This window comes from Drosophila sechellia, unplaced genomic scaffold (assembly GCF_004382195.2).
Source record: "Drosophila sechellia strain sech25 unplaced genomic scaffold, ASM438219v1 Y_37, whole genome shotgun sequence".
NCBI lineage: Eukaryota > Metazoa > Arthropoda > Insecta > Diptera > Drosophilidae > Drosophila > Drosophila sechellia.
This window is the reverse complement of record NW_022611405.1, coordinates 12,804-32,410: the sequence shown is the minus strand read 5'-3', so window position 1 is coordinate 32,410 and position 19,607 is coordinate 12,804. Positions and strand designations below refer to the sequence as shown.

The window sequence follows — 19,607 nt, the reverse complement described above, 5'->3', positions numbered from 1 at the left end:
GCTTATAAATACTTATTCGGTACATTAGATGAAGACGATAGGGAAGTGCTAGAAGAAAAAATTAATAACAATGTCAGAAGATCCGTGAAAACCCATGATCTAAGTATGATTGTCGACATAATCAACAGCTGTATTGACATAATTTTAAGCTCAAGTTAGAAAATAACAAAACCAACAAATTGCGATACTTATATTACATATAACAGTTCACAGAATACATAGAAGATATGAGTTAAGTATGCAATTAACTAGACTAGGAATCTTTAACCCAAAATTACTAAAACACGATTATTTGAAAAACGTAAATTCGGAGAAAATACTAAAGATAAAAAGATCAACTTGGCTCAAGACAGACACGAACGAAATTTTGATTATTTCCCACGTTCCTAGCGAGGTCCCCAAAGTTCCGATATTTCAAATAGTTCCGTACCCAGATGAATTCTAACCGAGCAAATATTCGATATTCAATAACCAAGTATTTCATAAAGTAATATTAGACAAATGTATTGTTGGACTTATAAAACAAGAGCAAACTCAATGCATATACACTAAAACCCATAGAAATTTCCAAATAATCTATATAGAACCAAATATACTTTTAACATGGAATATTCCTGAAACAGTTCAACCAAGATTGTACAAATAACAAAATATTAATCTCAGAAACACATTAATAAATTAAAAATTGTACCATGCAAATAGATGAGTTGCTAATTTCTAATAATCTAGCAAATTTACACAAACATTTATATCACCAACAATGTTACAGTTTAGAACCAATAAATCACTTACAAAGAAATAAATGATAAAATCCCATGTAAAACACCACTATAACTTTTTTTCAAATTATATGCATTACAACATTTGTCACCATGATAATTAGTTTGACTCTGTATTTAGCATATAAGCTTAAAAATATTCTAAGAAATTATTGTCAAATATTGTAAACAAAAAGATGAACATTCCACCTAGAAACAGATGTCAATGAATATATTCAACTAGTCATATGATCCTCAAGTCTGCGTTGAGTGGAAAATTCCCTACTCCAAATAAGTCACCCACTGGTAGACTAAACATCCGTCCCCTAATTTAAACATTTCTTGCCTAAGCCCTCACCCCATCGTCATGTTCCCACGTTCAAAGCTCGGACTCACAATCCTGAAAACAAAAGTATTAGATTTCAATAAACAAAACTATAAAAATCTAAGAGTACTTGTATTCAAGAGCGAATGCACTTGAATCCAAGAGAAATCCAAAGACAATTAAAGTCAGCAACTCCAAAAGCTCTTTCTCTTCACTTGATCAGATCCTTTAAGTCCAAAGTCCATATCAGAAAAGCTCGATACCGAGGCTTGAATGTCAATCAAATCAGAATAATTAGATGAGTTCAGTTTGCGACCTAATTGTAATTGGTCGGTGTTCTTCAACAAATAAAAAATTTTAATCATTCAGTGAAATAAAATTTTATTTTTTTCACATATGAGTATTGCAAACATTTAATTATATATATATTTTTCCCTTATGTTAAATATTTCTGGTATTGTTTCATATGTCAATTTTGTGCCTCGATGTTTTGTTTTTGCCAGATTACAGATTTCACATTCATTGATAATATTTCGAATTATAGTATTTAATAGTATATAGTAATAATATTTTTCTTTAAACCAATTAATGGTTTTTTCTATACCTGGATGTAAAAGTATAATAATAATAATAATAATAATAATAATAATAATAATAATAATAATAATAATAATAATAATAATAATAATAATAATAATAATAATAATAATAATAATAATAATAATAATAATAATAATAATAATAATAAATAATAATAATAAAAAAAAAAAAATAATAATAATAATAATAATAATAATAATAATAAAATAAAATAATAATAAAATAATAATAATAATAATAATAATAATAATAATAATAATAATAATAATAATAATAATAATAATAATAATAATAATAATAATAATAATAATAATAATAATAATAATAATAATAATAATAATAATAATAATAATAATAATAATAATAATAATAATAATAAATAATAATAATAATAATAATAAATAATAATAATAATAATAATAATAATAATAATAAAATAATAATAATAATAATAATAATAATAATAATAATAATAATAAAATAATAATAATAAAATAATAATAATAATAATAATAATAATAATAATAATTATAATAATAATAATATTAATAATAATAATAATAATCTTAATCTTTAAGATTAAGTCCTTAAATTCGGCAAAAGTTAGTATGTCAATTAGCTTTGTGGTACATCTCGAGAGTTTTGTGAAATTTTTAGGGCTTATGATTTCAGTAAATGCCCTCTGGAAGATCAGAAAATCTTCATCATTAAGGAAGTAAATTGCACATTTCTTGCTGCACACATATTTTTTAATGAGGGTTTTGGTGAGTTCATGATTATTTTAATCTTTAGTTTTTGAAAGAAGTGACTTACACTTGTTGTGTCACATTCGCCTTTTTCTATCTCCATTTGTCTAGAGAAGTATAGTTGCGTCTACGCCAACCATGACTTCTTCTATCTTCGTGCGGGAAAGATCATCCGCGACATAATTTTCTTTGCCTAGAAGATATTTTATCATATAATCGAACTCATTAAGTTTTATTTTCCACCTTTGTAATTTCATGTTCGGTTCTTTGATAGTATTGAGCCTTACCAGTGGTTTGTGATCACTTAATATTTCAAATGGCCTGCCGAATAAATATGACCTGAAATATTTTGTAGCCCAAACTATGGCTAACAATTCTTTTTCAATAGTAGCATAACTGATTTCGTGTTCGTTCAGCGTTCTGCTGGCATAACAAACGGGCTTATGGTTCTGTGATACCACTGCACCAATAGCAACATTACTTGCGTCAGTTGTTAGAGGAAAGGGCTTTAAAAAACCAGGGTAGATTGATATCGGGTATGATGTTTCAAATGATTCGCAGTCTTTACATTTCAGTCTTTTCATTTCATATATATTACAGCACCTTTCTTTCGTTTGCGGGTCATAGGTTGAAAAATATTGGCAAAGTTAGGAATGAACTTGCGATAGAACCCACATAGTCCCAAAAATTATTTTATTTGCTTAGGTGTCTTAGGTAGTGGAAAGTTTGTGATTGCTTTGGTTTGGTTCGGGTTTGGTTTGATCCCATTTGTTGTAACAATGTGCCCTAGGAATACAGTTTCTTTCTTCGTGAATTCACATTTATCTAGCTGCAGTTTCAAGTTGGCTTCTCTCAGTTTCTAAAAGACTTTCATTAGAGATAAAATGTGCTCATTCAATGAAGTGGAATAAACAATAATATCGTCTAAATAGAGTAAACAATCTTTGTAGATCAAATCTTTCAGAAGATTATTCATACATCTCTAAAAAGTAGCTGGAGCATTTTTTTTTGGGATATTTGTCATTAACAGTTATCTCATATAGATTCCTTTAATGGACTACCAACATGAATTTTTGTTTCCCAGAGGCGTCTGCCTTCTTGGGGACCACCCAAATAGGAGAACAGTAAGGGGATTTTGATTTGCGAACGATCTCTTGTTTTATCATTTCTTTGATTTGTTTGTTGGATTCTTGGTCAACGCTTTGGGGGTACTTGAAGGGTTTACGGTATACTGGATCTTCATGTTGAATCTGGATGACATGTTTAATAGTACTTGTGAACATAATATAAAATAAAATAATATAATATAATATAATAAAAATATGTATAATATAATAGAAAAATGTTCGAAAGCAAGGGCGTGGCAGTTTAGTTCGCTTTTGGGGCGTTATAGTGGGCGTTCAAAAAATTTTTTGGAAAAATCGATAGAAATTTATAAGACTGATAAAAGTATGAAAATATAGTTTTGTACGGCGCTCTGGGCATGCCAATGTGGGTCAACAATCTTGCGCTGCGTCTATGAATCTAGATTCTGTATTCTTATTCTCAACCATCTTGCTTTTATAGTTCTTGAGATCGAGACGTTCACACAGACTGATGGACAGACAGAAGGTCAGCCAGACAAGGGCAGATTGATTCGACTACTGATAGTAACTCTACAAACAACGGGTATAAGGGCCAAGCCTTACGTTTCAGGATGGATTCGGCAGGAAAGCAAAAGGTATGATGATTTGGTAAGAAATCTTAAAAAAAGTATTTAGAATCTACATGCTTAATCTTAACTTTCAAGGTTTTAAAGTTCCCGGAATCACATAGCTTACACGGAAAGGCAGACGGGCATGGCCAGATCGACTCGTCTAAAAATCCTGATAAATAATTTATAGTTATATATTTAATATCTATAGTCTATAGTAGTTCCCGAATTCACAGGATTTATTTGTAAGCTTAGTTTTATTGAAATTTTAAGTCCTGTCTTTATTAGTCGGATAAATTTATCAATTTCATGGAGATTTACTACAAATTTCTGTATCATTCATTTATTGTAGATATATTCAACTTTGGGTGACATTACCGCCACAGAGTATGTTCTGACTGGAATAGACTATAATATTATCTCAAGTTCTGACCTTGTCTGCTCATAATATTCTTTTATTTATATATTTACTCGATTATATGTTTTTTCCTATATCATGTCTATCGGCATGGCACCAAGATCGGTTAGCTGGAGGTGTTGCCGTGGTACCAATTAGCAAAATTTAAAGTAAAGTATTCACACTTTACGTATACTGCGTAACAGTAATACTACGATACAGAAAAAAATTTGTATTAAAATTTCTTTTGGAATCTTATATGGGAATATCGAATCATATCTTTAACAATTCCTGAAGTTTCGACAGATTGATGTAAAATACACACAGGGAAGGACAGATTTTGGTAGACGTCTAGATCGTTTCAACGAAGATATAATATATATAAAATATATTTACAAAATGGAATGGATATGTTTTTTATAACGTAAAATATTTTATTTAAACTTACTGCTTTCCGACGATGCAGTTCGAATTGGTTCCATATGAGATGTCCAAAAACGCATCATTCCCTCGTGGCTGGCCGTGACCCACATACCAGAAGCTTCTGGAGAATCCTCACCGCCAAAGGAAAAGTTAATAGTCTCGGTTACTTCATCAATTGGTATTTGGTCCGATTTGGCTTTGAGGAGGGCCAAACAACATATAGCTGAACGGTGTTCTGATTTCCTAACCATTGGGGGTCCGGAGATTGGTAAAATTAAAGACTCCTTTTGGCTGCTCGGATCCTCCTCTTGAAAGCCAAATATTAAATAAGATACAAACTCATTCCAATCCACCTTAAAATCACGATTCTGATTAATCTTTAAAAAGAGCCGTGTATACATTGAATCATTGAACGTTATGTCTAGTTCTTCAAGTATGATACGCAATTCATCAATGCCAACATGACGCTCGGGAGTGTTTAGAAACGCCGAATGAAGTTTCTCGAGTTGATCCTTTGAAATCCACTTGTGCAAGCGCTCCGACTGCTCCTCCGCTAAATGACTTTGTGTGGATGATATTGTCTGATACTCAACAGCGCTTTTAGTATTTACACTCGCATTAAATATTACAGACATTTCAGAAAGTTTTAATAGTTAACTAAGCCTCATAAGGATTTTGTATTGTATATTTAAGTATGACTTTACTTTTCAGGCCTACTCATTAAATTATAATATATATTATAATATATATATCGTTCGTTCGAACGACAACATTAAGAGAATATTCTTGCACAACACCTACAAAGTGTCAAGCCACGCGTTTCAGGATGGATTGCTGATCCCACTGTTACAGAAAAGGGCGTGGAAGACGGCAGGAAAGCAAAGGTACAGGATAATCGTCTTCCGACCAGATGATTTGGTAAGTAAACGTAAAAAAATATAATATAATAATAATTATAAAATAATATAATATCATATAATATAGTATAACTCGAGAACGGCTGAACGGATTTATCTCACCTTGGTCTTAAATTATTCGTGGAGGTCTAGGGAAGGTTTAAAAGGGAAGGTTCCAAAAATAGCCTGGAAAATCCTCGAAACAGAATTTTTCTATTTCCTATACAAACGTTTTCTAAATAAAATGGGCAGTCAATTTTTATCTTATGCAGAATATGCACGATGCATTAAACCACGAGTTGCAAAGAGAACATCAGTACGACATTGAATAATTGGCCGAAACAGTTCGTACAAATGTCCCACAATTAAATCAACAACAAAGATTTGCGTACGACACTTATATAGAAGCTGTGAAGAGTGGATCTGGTGGAATTTATTTCCTTGATACTCCTGAAGGAACCGGAAAAACGTTTTTAATTTCATTGCTTTTGGCAATGATGATGCTCTAGCGTTGGCTTCATCTGGAATAGCTGAATAGACTCTGCTAGAAGGCGGGCGAACTCTACATTTTGCCTTTAAATTACCACTAAACATGCAAATTACCGAAACACCAATTAGCAACATCGCCAAAAATAGCGCAATGGCCAAGATCCTAGAGGTATTCATATTGATTTTTTGGGATGCACAGGAGGCACAGGACAGAACGTTGAAAGATATTCGTGACAACCAATATATTTTTGGTAGGGCCACGATTCTGTTGTCAGGATTTTCGTCAGACTCTTCCAGTTATTCCCCGATCAACTGTTGCTGATGAACTTAATGCATGCCTAAAATCATCAAATTTGTGGCAGTACGTAAAGACACTTCACTTAACCAAAGACACTAGAATAACAAGATGCGTAACGGCCATGCATTGGTTTGGCACTATGCAGCCACTGTTTTGGTGAAGGCCAAATTTGCTCTCTTTCCGCTCGCTTACTGGGAGCGTAAGAAATCTAAAAATATAATTTTCTTGGTTGTGTGAGTAAAAACAAGAGACGAGAACGCGTATATGTGTGCGTGTTGTGCTAGAAGACGATTTTCGTGCCGAAATCAATTCTGATCGAAGAAACTAATTTACATATTTGGAGTTGTGGCCAATTTCGTAGCAATATGACGATGGCGCGCTATTCTTCCCACTCAAAATAATTTATAAAAAATAATAATACGTAGTAGAAAATAAAAATTAATAAAATAAATAATAATATTAAAACTGCTTATTGCAAAAGTCATATCTGGAGGCACGAAGTGCGGACACAAGCACTCAAAATCACTGCCTTATTAATTTTTGTCACGTCGCAAGCTGAATACCATAATGACAAATATTCTAATACAATCATTTTCGAAATTTATTTTGTGATGTACATAGATTCGGCTATTACTATTTCTAAGCTTTATTTAAATAAAAAAAAACGTTAAGGCAATGCAAAACAAGAATTTTTCGCATGGTGTCAATTAATAAAAAATAATATAGATTTAAAGTCAACGAACTTCTAAGGTGAAGGCATATTTTGTCAAATTTACAATGGTGAGCATACGTGTGCACACATACAGTTGTCTGCTGTTACTGTAGGCGTAGAAAAGAGCTGCTTGCTGTAGCGCTCTCCGCTCTTTCTCTCTCGAACAAAAACTCGAGAGAGCCTGGAGCCACCTCTAGAGCCATGGCCAAAAAATCGCGTGCCAAAAAATTGTATGGCGTTACGAATATTGTTATTCTAGTGTCTTTGACTTAACTAACATGCGAGATTTTTTGCAACAAGATGAAAGTTCAAATGTGTTTGCGAAGCAGTTGTTAGATATTGGAAATAAAAAAGTTGCAGTGGACACCTCGACCGGATTCATCACATTACCTACAGATTTCTATCACATCACATACTCAAAAGTGAAGCTTATTCAGCGAGTTTTCCCTGATATAGCGCAAAAGATTAATAACGATAATTGGCTGGTTGAACGAGGATCTTAATGCGACCATTTCGAATATTCTTCCAGGGCAGTTATTCTAGTGTATTGCGCCAGCAATGTCTACGGTGAATCTCTCACTTCGGCTGCTACCATACATAATAGACATGAAGATAACCAAAATTATATTTCATTAACGAAAAACCAATCAATTATAACAACCGAAAAATTTAATTTATTAAAGAAAATTCTGATGACATTCAAATAATAAAATTTTTATGAAACAATAATAAATATTACGTATAAAAGATTACTTATGATTATCATTTAATAATAAAATATTAAATTAAATTATATTATATTATATTCTATTATATTATATTATATTATATTGTTTAGCTATTGACCTTTTTCAATAGCTGTTGCGAAAAATAAAGAAAACCGAAGAAAGTTTGTTTATATTACGACACTGTTTATTTTGCGAATTGTTTAAGGCAGCTAAGGCCTAAGCTAAGTCTTTTCCGAAACACGACGAATTGGCAATTGGCGGGGCAGACAGCCGAAATGCAGCGCCCAAGCTTAACGTAGGTAGCTAACAACAACAAACAAGGAATGAGAGCCGTACAGATAAATGCGTGAGAGAACAGCGGTTTGCACTATGGGCATTGCAACTGCTACCACTGACTAATTTGGCTTATAATATTAAAGAATATGAGATTAGTCTACTGCACAGTTTTGCCGGCTGCATGACCCAACATCCTCCCCCCATTGGAAGCTTGGATTGCAACAGAGTCCTCAAGGGGAAGCAGACACAGCTTGTTCACTGCCCGCCTTATTACTCCAGACGCGGTCCTCAATTCTCCAACTCGAGCGACGCCGTCTCTGCCAGGAATCAACTGCATGACTCTTGCCAAAGGCCATCTCATTGGGGTAGATTCTCGTCCTTAACAAGAACGACGTTGTCCACGGCTACGCCAGGCTATGGGGTGCGCCACTTGGAACGCTGCTGGAGCAACGTCAAGTACTCTTCCTTCCATCGCGACCAAAATATTTGCTGAAGAAAGGAGATGCGCTGCCAAGAGTAAAGCCGATTATAGTTTAGGCCCGTAATATCTGCCTCTTCAAACGACGAAGGCGGACCACCATTGAGAAAATGCGCCGGAGTGAGGACATCCTCATCGGCAGGATTCTCTGAAATGGGAACTAAAGGTCTGGAGTTAATAACTGCCGAGATGTGGCACACCAGCATCCTCAGCTCGTCGAAGGCCAGAACCACCGTACCCACAGCGCGGTAGAAATGATGTCTGGTCGTTTTCACCGCTGCTTCCCAAAGTCCACCGAAATGGGGCGACCGTGGAGGGATGAACCGCCAGTCAATCGTCTCCGAAAGGCAAAAGTTCTGAACGGAGCCTTGATGCTCGCTGTTGAGAAGTAACCTTCGAAGTTCCAGAAGTTCATTTTTGGCGCCGACAAAGTTGGTGGCGTTGTCTGACCAAATTTGCTTCGGCTTCCGCCGGGTGCATATGAACCTCTTGAGTCCGCACAGAAACGCAACTGTCGAGACATCCTTGATCAGCTCCAAGTGCAGTTCCAGGTGCAGTGCCTTGGTTGCAAAGTCGTGATCCCCGAGGTGGTAAATGCAATACACTGCGACCTACCCACCCTGGCAAGATTTCAACATGACTTAATTGCTCATTTCCCGGCTACGCAGTTTCGATATTGTAAAAATATTTAAATAGACGTAACCAATAGAAACGAGCAGTTAGAGATTGTCACGACAGAACACAGTCGTGCACAGGGCGGCTCAGGAGAATACCAAGCAAGTCCTCCGCGATTACTATTTCCCCAAAATGAGCGGTCTAGCAAAGGAGGTGGTTGCAAATTGCCAAATATGCACCAAAGCCAAATATGACAGGCACCCAAAAAAACAGGAGCTTGGGGAAACACCCATACCAAGCTACACCGGCGAAATGTTGCACATTAATATCTTCTCAACCGATAAGAAGCAATTCTTAACATGCGTTGACAAATTCTCGAAGCTTGCAGTAGTGCAGCCAGTGCTGTCCAGAACAATAATGGACGTCACAGTTCCCTTGCTTCAACTCGTAAACTTGTTCCCCAAGATCAGAACAAAATATTGCGACAATGAGGCCGCCTTCAATTCGGAAACGATCACCTCTTTACTTAAAAACAATTACCACATTGACATCGTGAACGCGGCCCCGCTTCATAGCCTGTCAAACAATCAAGTGGAACGATTCCACAGCACCTTGACAAAAATCGCCAGATGTCTTAAGCTTAAGATAAAAAAATTAGCGATACGGTAGAGCTAATCTTGAGGGCAACGATAGAATATAATAAAACAATACATTCTGTCACTCAGAAGAAACCGGTCGAGATCCTCCACATGGGTTCGAATGATCGCTGCCTAGGCATTAAAGACAGGTTGATAAAGGCCCAGCAAATCAATATCGAAAGATGTAACCCAGCTAGGCGATACCGTGTTTTTGAGGTAGGAGAAGAGGTATTTGTTAAAAACAACAAAAGGTTAGGAAACAAGCTAACCCCATTGTGCACAGAACAAAAAGTGCAGGCAGACCTAGGAACGTCTGTTCTTATTAAGGGGAGGGTGGTCCATAAGGACAACCACAAATAAATTCCCCCACTTTTAATTTACTTAAACCATACCCTTTACTAGGAATCTATGCTTTAGTAAAAACGCCGTGGTCTCATTCTACGTTTGGATTGCATGTTCGCCTTCATAACGCTCACCACCCTGGCAGTGGCAAATGCGCGGATTACCGATTTTTCTCACGCCAAATACATTCCCATCGCAGATGGAGATGTACTGGTGTTTGAACAATGTGACTGCTTGAGGCAGTCTCTCGAGCAACCTTTCGGAATTTATTAGTATGGAAGATGAGACAGAAAAATTGTCTGAGTCTTTTCCGCAGCCGCATATGCGCAAATTTCTAGACGTTGATACAGATCATTTGAGAAACTTGTTGTCCGTTCTAAAAATACACCACCGAATTGCGAGGAGTTTAGACTTGTTAGGTACAGCTCTTAAGGTAGTTGCAGGAACTCCTGATGCCTCAGATTTCCTAAAAATCAAGATGACAGAATCTAAGCTAGTGGACTCAAACTCCAGGCAGATTAACATAAATTCAGAGACTCAATAACGGATAAACAAACTGACCGACACCATTAATAAAATTATTAAGGCCCGGAATAACAATTTGGTTGACACCCCGCACCTGTATGAAGCAATACTAGCGAGAAATAGAATGCTGACGACAGAGATACACAATTTAATTCTAACCATAACATTGGCTAAGGCTGATATAATAAATCCCACTATCCTTGGTCATGCCGATCTGAAATCACTAATTGAACCAGACACTCCAATAGTTAGTTTACTAGAAGCAGCTAAAATTAGAGTTCTCCGGTCCGATAATATTATCCATATACTAATAGCCTACCCTAGAGAAGTAAAAAGGTCCTCATATACCCGGTATCACATAGTCAAATAATCCTACGGCTCGACGATGACATTTTGGCGGAATGTGAAGAAGGCACCTTTGCGGTCACAGAGTGCACGGAAACCACGCACAACACCTTCTGTGAGCGGTCGCGACGCGAGACCTGCGCCCGCTCCATGCGGGAATCCCAGCCCAGTGCTACACTCAACCCAGCAACCTGGGAACAGTAGTGCCTATAGATGACGTCATCGTTGTCATTAACGAAGCGACAGGCCGCGTCAGCACGGACGGCGGCCCAGAGGTTCTCGTCAAAGGAATGCACCTAATAACCTTCGAGCGGTCAGCTACCGTCAACGGATCGGAATTCATAAATTTTCAAAAGACATTAGATAGGCAGCCTGGCGTAGCAAGATCACCACTACTGAACATCGTCGGCCCGGTATTGAGCATGCCCTTGCTACAACGCATGAACAACGACAATCTGCGCTTTATCCAAGGGTTCAAGGACGAGGTTGACGCCGCGGGCTCCCCTAAACTTTGGTTCGCGGCTGGAGTGATTCTGAACGTTGCTCTGATTGGTTCACTCATCCTTTTTTTGTCATTAAGGAAAGGCGAGCCTCCATCTTAATACAACAAACCATCGATAAACTCAATATAACCGGGGACGGTCATAATCTGAAGGGGGGAGTAGTTAACAACTAACAGAGCATAAGTTTACGTTAAAATTACCTTAGCAACTAAGTAGCTCTAGATAAATAATGCTGACGCGCCCCAACTGAGTTCAGCGCTCTGCGCTATGAACGGTCAGCAGTGCCAATAGGATACCCATCTTCCGGGGTATCGAAATGCGCTGCATAAATGCTGAGTCGGCTTGCCGACCATGGGTTTATGGCGTGATGCATTAAAGCTAGGGTAGATTCATATTTTTCCACTCTTTTGTATTCAGTTCTAAGCGATCACTTTATAAATAAAGAACAAGCTACTCCGTCTTCTGCCGTAAAACCAATTGCATTTGATATAATTTATCCACGCTGAGCCCGAAGGCCAGTGTCCAGCAAAGGGTGAAAATTCACGCCCTCCACCATAATCTGCGTAAGAAGACATTCCACCTGACTAACATCAGGACCAAGGGATCAACTATCTACGTGGACACCTATCTGCCGGAGCCACCCATCGGAAGGACCTCTGGACAATAGGACCAAACCTAACTTATACAATCACAAAACAAAACATATTAGTACTAAACGATATCCAGCGGTCATTTTTCAATATGCAGGTAGTCTAGACTTTAACGTACAACAAGAAAAAATCGACAAGATCGAATATCTTAATAAGAATAGGCATGATTTTGAAGTTGACATAAAATATAGACAGGCTCCACTCGTAAAGAGTAAAATCACTAATCCATTTAAAAAGACAGGGAAAATTGAACAAGTGGACAGTAAACATTTTGAAGAGACAAACCGCGGCAGGAAAATCGTTCATTACAAATCAAAATTTAAGAAACAGAGAAAATTTTATAAGAGTAAATACAATAATTCCAGACCAACCAATGAAGAGCAAGATACATAGCACATTCCTAATAATGCTTAGTTGCATATTATCATTTATCACCATGGTTGCAATGCAGCAATATCGAAGTAAACCCAATAAGTGCGAAGAATGGATATCTTATATTCCAAACTGGAACAATGGAAATTCCAACCAGCTATGAATACCATTATTTGAGTATAAACATAACAAAGACAATGCTTATGTTCGAAAACCTAGTAACTGAAGCAAATGATTATCCCAATGTACCACAGATACAATATTTAGTCGATAAACTAAAACGGGAAATAAATGGTTTAAGAATTATTCAGCGAAGCAAAAGAGGTCTTTTAAACGTAGTAGGGAAAGCTTATAAATACTTATTCGGTACATTAGATGAAGACGATAGGGAAGTGCTAGAAGAAAAAATTAATAACATGTCAGAAGACTCCGTGAAAACCCATGATCTAAGTATGATTGTCGACATAATCAACAGCTGTATTGACATAATTTATAAGCTCAAGTTAGAAAAATAACAAAACCAAAAAATTGCGATACTTATATTCAACCTACAACAGTTCACAGAATACATAGAAGATATAGAGTTAAGTATGCAATTAACTAGACTAGGAATCTTTAACCCAAAATTTCTAAAACACGATTATTTGAAAAACGTAAATTCGGAGAAAATACTAAAGATAAAAAGATCAACTTGGCTCAAGACAGACACGAACGAAATTTTGATTATTTCCCACGTTCCTAGCGAGGTCCCCAAAGTTCCGATATTTCAAATAGTTCCGTACCCAGATGAATTCTAACCGAGCAAATATTCGATATTCAATAACCAAGTATTTCATAAAGTAATATTAGACAAATGTATTGTTGGACTTATAAAACAAGAGCAAACTCAATGCATATACACTAAAACCCATAGAAATTTCCAAATAATCTATATAGAACCAAATATACTTTTAACATGGAATATTCCTGAAACAGTTGTCAACCAAGATTGTACAAATAACAAAATATTAATCTCAGGAAACAACATTAATAAAATTAAAAATTGTACCATGCAAATAGATGAGTTGCTAATTTCTAATAATCTAGCAAATTTTACACAAACAATTTATATCACCAACAATGTTACACGTTTAGAACCAATAAATCACTTACAAAGAAAATAAATGATAAAATCCCATGTAAAACACCACTATAATTTTTTTTCAAATTATATGCATTACAACATTTGTCACCATGATAATTAGTTTGACTCTGTATTTAGCATATAAGCTTAAAAATATACCTAAGAAAATTATTGTCAAATATTGTAAACAAAAAGATGAACATTCGCACCTAGAAACAGATGTCAATGAATATATTCAACTAGTCATATGATCCTCAAGTCTGCGTTGTGTGGAAAATTCCCTACTCCAAATAAGTCACCCACTGGTAGACTAAACATCCGTCCCCTAATTTAAACATTTCTTGCCCAAGCCCTCACCCCATCGTCTTGTTCCCACGTTCAAAGCTCGGACTCACAATCCCGAAAACAAAAGTATTAGATTTCAATAAACAAAACTATAAAAATCTAAGAGTGCTTGTATCCAAGAGCGAATGTACTTGAATCCAAGAGAAATCCAAAGACAATTAAAGTCAGCAACTCCAAAGCTCTTTCTCTTCACTTGATCAGATCCCTTAAGTCCAAAGTCCATATCAGAAAAGCTCGATACCAAGGCTTGAATGTCAATAAAATCAGAATAATTAGATGAGTTCAGTTTGAGACCTAATTGTAATTGGTCGGTGTTCTTCAACAAATAAAAAATTTTAATCATTCAGTGAAATAAAATTATATTTTTTTCACATATGAGTATTGCAAACATTTAATTATATATATATTTTTCCCTTATGTTAAATATTTCTGGTATTGTTTCATATGTCAATTTTGTGCCTCGATGTTTTGTTTTTGCCAGATTACAGATTTCACATTCATTGATAATATTTCGAATTATAGTATTTAATAGTATATAGTAATAATATTTTTCTTTAAACCAATTAATGGTTTTTTCTATACCTGGATGTAAAAGTTCCTTATGTTTCTTTAGGATTAAGTCCTTAAATTCCGCAAAAGTTAGTATGTCAATTAGCTTTGTGGTACAAAGTTTTGTGAAATTTTTAGGGCTTATGATTTCAGTAAATGCCCTCTGGAAGATCAGAAAATCTTCATCATTAGGGAAGTAAATTGAACATTTCTTGGTGCACACATATTTTTTAATGAGGGCTTTGGTGAGTTCATGATTATTTTAATCTTTAGTTTTTGAAAGAAGTGACTTACACTTGTTGTGTCAAATTCGCTTTTTCTATCTCCATTTGTCTAGAGAAGTATAGTTGCGTCTACGCCAACCATGACTTCTTCTATCTTCGTGCGGGAAAGATCATCCGCGACATAATTTTCTTTGCCTAGAAGATATTTTATCATATAATCGAACTCATTAAGATTTATTTTCCACCTTTGTAATTTCATGTTCGGTTCTTTGATAGTATTGAGCCTTACCAGTGGTTCGTGATCACTTAATATTTCAAATGGCCTGCCGAATAAATATGACCTGAAATATTTTGTAGCCCAAACTATGGCTAACAATTCCTTTTCAATAGTAGCATAACTGATTTCGTGTTCGTTCAGCGTTCTGCTGGCATAACAAACGGGCTTATGGTTCTGTGATACCACTGCACCAATAGCAACATTACTTGCGTCAGTTGTTAGAGAAAAGGGCTTTAAAAAACCAGGGTAGATTGATATCAGGTATGATGTTTCAAATCGATCCGTAGTCTTTACATTTCAGTCTTTTCATTTCATATATATTACAGCACCTTTCTTTCGTTTGAGGGTCATGGGTTGAAAAATATTGGCAAAGTTAGGAATGAACTTGCGATAGAACCCACATAGTCCCAAAAATTATTTTATTTGCTTAGGTGTCTTAGGTAATGGAAAGTTTGTGATTGCTTTGGTTTGGTTCGGGTTTGGTTTGATCTTATTTGTTGTAACAATGTGCCCTAGGAATTCAGTTTCTTTCTTCGTGAATTCACATTTATCTAGCTGCAGTTTCAAGTTGGCTTCTCTCAGTTTCTAAAAGACTTTCATTAGAGATAAAATGTGCTCATTCAATGAAGTGGAATAAACAATAATATCGTCTAAATAGAGTAAACAATCTTTGTAGATCAAATCTTTCAGAAGATTATTCATACATCTCTAAAAAGTAGCTGGAGCATTTTTTTTGGGATATTTGTCATTAACAGTTATCTCATATAGATTCCTTTAATAGACTACCAACATGAATTTTTGTTTCCCAGAGGCGTCTGCCTTCTTGGGGACCACCCAAATAGGAGAACAGTAAGGGGATTTTGATTTGCGAACGATCTCTTGTTTTATCATTTCTTTGATTTGTTTGTTGGCTTCTTGGTCAACGCTTTGGGGGTACTTGAAGGGTTTACGGCATACTGGATCTTCATGTTGAATCTGGATGACATGTTTAATAGTACTTGTGAACATAGACATAATATAAAATAAAATAATATAATATATGTTCGAAAAGCGAGGGCGTGGCAGTTTAGTTCGCTTTTGGGGCGTTATAGTGGGCGTTCGAAAAATTTTTTGGAAAAATCGATAGAAATTTATAAGACTGATAAAAGTATGAAAATATAGTTTTGTACGGGCTCTGGGCATGCCAATGTGGGTCAACAATCTTGCGCTGCGTCTATGAATCTAGATTCTGTATTCTTATTCTCAACCATCTTGCTTTTATAGTTCTTGAGATCGAGACGTTCACACAGACTGATGGACAGACAGAAAGTCAGCCAGACAAGGGCAGATTGATTCGACTACTGATAGTAACTCTACAAACAACGGGTAGAAGGGCCAAGCCTTACGTTTCAGGATGGATTTGGCAGGAAAGCAAAAGGTATGATGATTTGGTAAGAAATCTTAAAAAAAAGTATTTAGAATCTACATGCTTAATCTTAACTTTCAAGGTTTTAAAGTTCCCGGAATCACATTGCTTACACGGAAAGGCAGACGGGCATGGCCAGATCGACTCGTCTAAAAATCCTGATAAATAATTTATAGTTATATATTTAATATCTATAGTCTATAGTAGTTCCCGAATTCACAGTATTTATTTGTAAGCTTAGTTTTATTAAAATTTTAAGTCCTGTCTTTATTAGTCGGATAAATTTATCAATTTCATGGAGATTTACTACAAATTTCTGTATCATTCATTTATTGTAGATATATTCAACTTTGGGTGACATTACCGCCACAGAGTATGTTCTGACTGGAATAGACTATAATATTATCTCAAGTTCTGACCTTGTCTGCTCATAATATTCTTTTATTTATATATTTACTCGATTATATGTTTTTTCCTATATCATGTCTATCGGCATGGCACCAAGATTTAAAGTAAAGTATTCACACTTTACGTATACTGCGTAACAGTAATACTACGATACAGAAAAAAATTTGTATTAAAATTTCTTTTGGAATCTTATATGGGAATATCGATTCATATCTTTAACAATTCCTGAAGTTTCGACAGATTGATGTAAAATACACACAGGGAAGGACAGATTTTGGTAGACGTCTAGATCGTTTCAACGAAGATATAATATATATAAAATATATTTACAAAATGGAATGGATATGTTTTTTATAACGTAAAATATTTTATTTAAACTTACTGCTTTCCGACGATGCAGTTCGAATTGGTTCCATATGAGATGTCCAAAAACGCATCATTCCCTCGTGGCTGGCCGTTACCCACATACCAGAAGCTTCTGGAGAATCCTCACCGCCAAAGGAAAAGTTAATAGTCTCGGTTACTTCATCAATTGGTATTTGGTCCGATTTGGCTTTGAGGAGGGCCAAACAACATATAGCTGAACGGTGTTCTGATTTCCTAACCATTGGGGGTTCGGAGATTGGTAAAATTAAAGACTCCTTTTGGCTGCTCGGATCCTCCTCTTGAAAGCCAAATATTAAATAAGATACAAACTCATTCCAATCCACCTTAAAATCACGATTCTGATTAATCTTTAAAAAGAGCCGTGTATACATTGAATCATTGAACGTTATGTCTAGTTCTTCAAGTATGATACGCAATTCATCAATGCCAACATGACGCTCGGGAGTGTTAAGAAACGCCGAATGAAGTTTCTCGAGTTGATCCTTTGAAATCCACTTGTGCAAGCGCTCCGACTGCTCCTCCGCTAAATGACTTTGTGTGGATGATATTGTCTGATACTCAACAGCGCTTTTAGTATTTACACTCGCATTAAATATTACAGACATTTCAGAAAGTTTTAATAGTTAACTAAGCCTCATAAGGATTTTGTATTGTATATTTAAGTATGACTTTACTTTTCAGGCCTACTCATTAAATTATAATAATATATATTATATATTATATATTATAATATATATATCGTTCGTTCGAACGACAACATTAAGAGAATATTCTTGCACAACACCTACAAAGTGTCAAGCCACGCGTTTCAGGATGGATTGCTGATCCCACTGTTACAGAAAAGGGCGTGGAAGACGGCAGGAAAGCAAAGGTACAGGATAATCGTCTTCCGACCAGATGATTTGGTAAGTAAACGTAAAAAAATATAATATAATAATAATTATAAAATAATATAATATCATATAATATAGTATAACTCGAGAAGGGCTGAACGGATTTATCTCACCTTGGTCTTGAATTATTCGTGGAAGTCTAGGGAAGGTTTAAAAGGGAAGGTTCCAAAAATAGCCTGGAAAATCCTCGAAACAGAATTTTTCTATTTCCTATACAAACGTTTTCTAAATAAAATGGACAGTCAATTTTTATCTTATGCATCATATGCACGATGCATTAAACCACGAGTTGCAAAGAGAACATCAGTACGACATTGAATAATTGGCCGAAACAGTTCGTACAAATGTCCCACAATTAAATCAACAACAAAGATTTGCGTACGACACTTATATAGAAGCTGTGAAGAGTGGATCTGGTGGAATTTATTTCCTTGATACTCCTGAAGGAACCGGAAAAACGTTTTTAATTTCATTGCTTTTGGCAATGATGTTGCTCTAGCGTTGGCTTCATCTGGAATAGCTGAATAGACTCTGGTAGAAGTCGGGCGAACTGTACATTTTGCCTTTAAATTACCACTAAACATGCAAATTACCGAAACACCAATTAGCAACATCGCCAAAAATAGCGCAATGGCCAAGATCCTACAGGTATTCATATTGATTTTTTGGGATGCACAGGAGGCACAGGACAGAACGTTGAAAGATATTCGTGACAACCAATATATTTTTGGTAGGGCCACGATTCTGTTGTCAGGATTTTAGTCAGACTCTTCCAGTTATTCCCCGATCAACTGTTGCTGATGAACTTAATGCATGCCTAAAATCATCAAATTTGTGGCAGTACGTAAAGACACTTCACTTAACCAAAGCACTAGAATAACAAGATGCGTAACGGCCATGCATTGGTTTGGCACTATGCAGCCACTTTTTTGGTGAAGGCCAAATTTGCTCTCTTTCCGCTCGCTTACTGGGAGCGTAAGAAATCTAAAAATATAATTTTCTTGGTTGTGTGAATAAAAACAAGAGGCGAGAACGCGTATATGTGTGCGTGTTGTGCTAGAAGACGATTTTCGTGCCGAAATCAATTCTGATCGAAGAAACTAATTTACATATTTGGCGCGCTATTCTTCCCACTCAAAATAATTTATAAAAAATAATAATACGTAGTAGAAAATAAAAATTAATAA

At 35.6% G+C, this 19,607-nt stretch overlaps 2 protein-coding genes across 2 annotated transcripts; both read right to left on the bottom strand.

Annotated features, from left to right (window-relative positions):
* Positions 1 to 3,780: 3,780 nt before the first annotated feature.
* LOC116803464 (WD repeat-containing protein on Y chromosome-like) lies at positions 3,781 to 5,593 on the bottom strand. Its single transcript, XM_032727169.1, has one exon. The coding sequence runs from the start codon at positions 5,575 to 5,577 to the stop codon at positions 4,954 to 4,956; it is 624 nt and encodes a 207-aa protein (XP_032583060.1). The 5' UTR covers positions 5,578 to 5,593; the 3' UTR covers positions 3,781 to 4,953.
* Positions 5,594 to 5,975: 382 nt separating this feature from the next.
* Positions 5,976 to 18,455, bottom strand: LOC116803463 (WD repeat-containing protein on Y chromosome-like). The gene is made up of 2 exons (XM_032727168.1): positions 17,523 to 18,455; positions 5,976 to 6,034 (listed from the first exon to the last, which is right to left on the bottom strand). Exons 1-2 carry the CDS (start codon positions 18,130 to 18,132, stop codon positions 5,988 to 5,990), a joined length of 657 nt encoding a protein of 218 aa, XP_032583059.1. The 5' UTR covers positions 18,133 to 18,455; the 3' UTR covers positions 5,976 to 5,987.
* Between the last annotated feature and the right edge of the window lie 1,152 nt (positions 18,456 to 19,607).

Coding starts and splice junctions, on each gene's coding strand:
- LOC116803463 (XM_032727168.1), bottom strand. CDS start 18,132: ATGTCTGTAATATTTAATGCGAGTGTAAATACTAAAAGCGCTGTTGAG. Junction 6,035..17,522: donor AACTGCATCGTCGGAAAGCA/GTAAGTTTAAAT, acceptor TTCTGTTTCGAG/GATTTTCCAGGCTATTTTTG.
- LOC116803464 (XM_032727169.1), bottom strand. CDS start 5,577: ATGTCTGTAATATTTAATGCGAGTGTAAATACTAAAAGCGCTGTTGAG.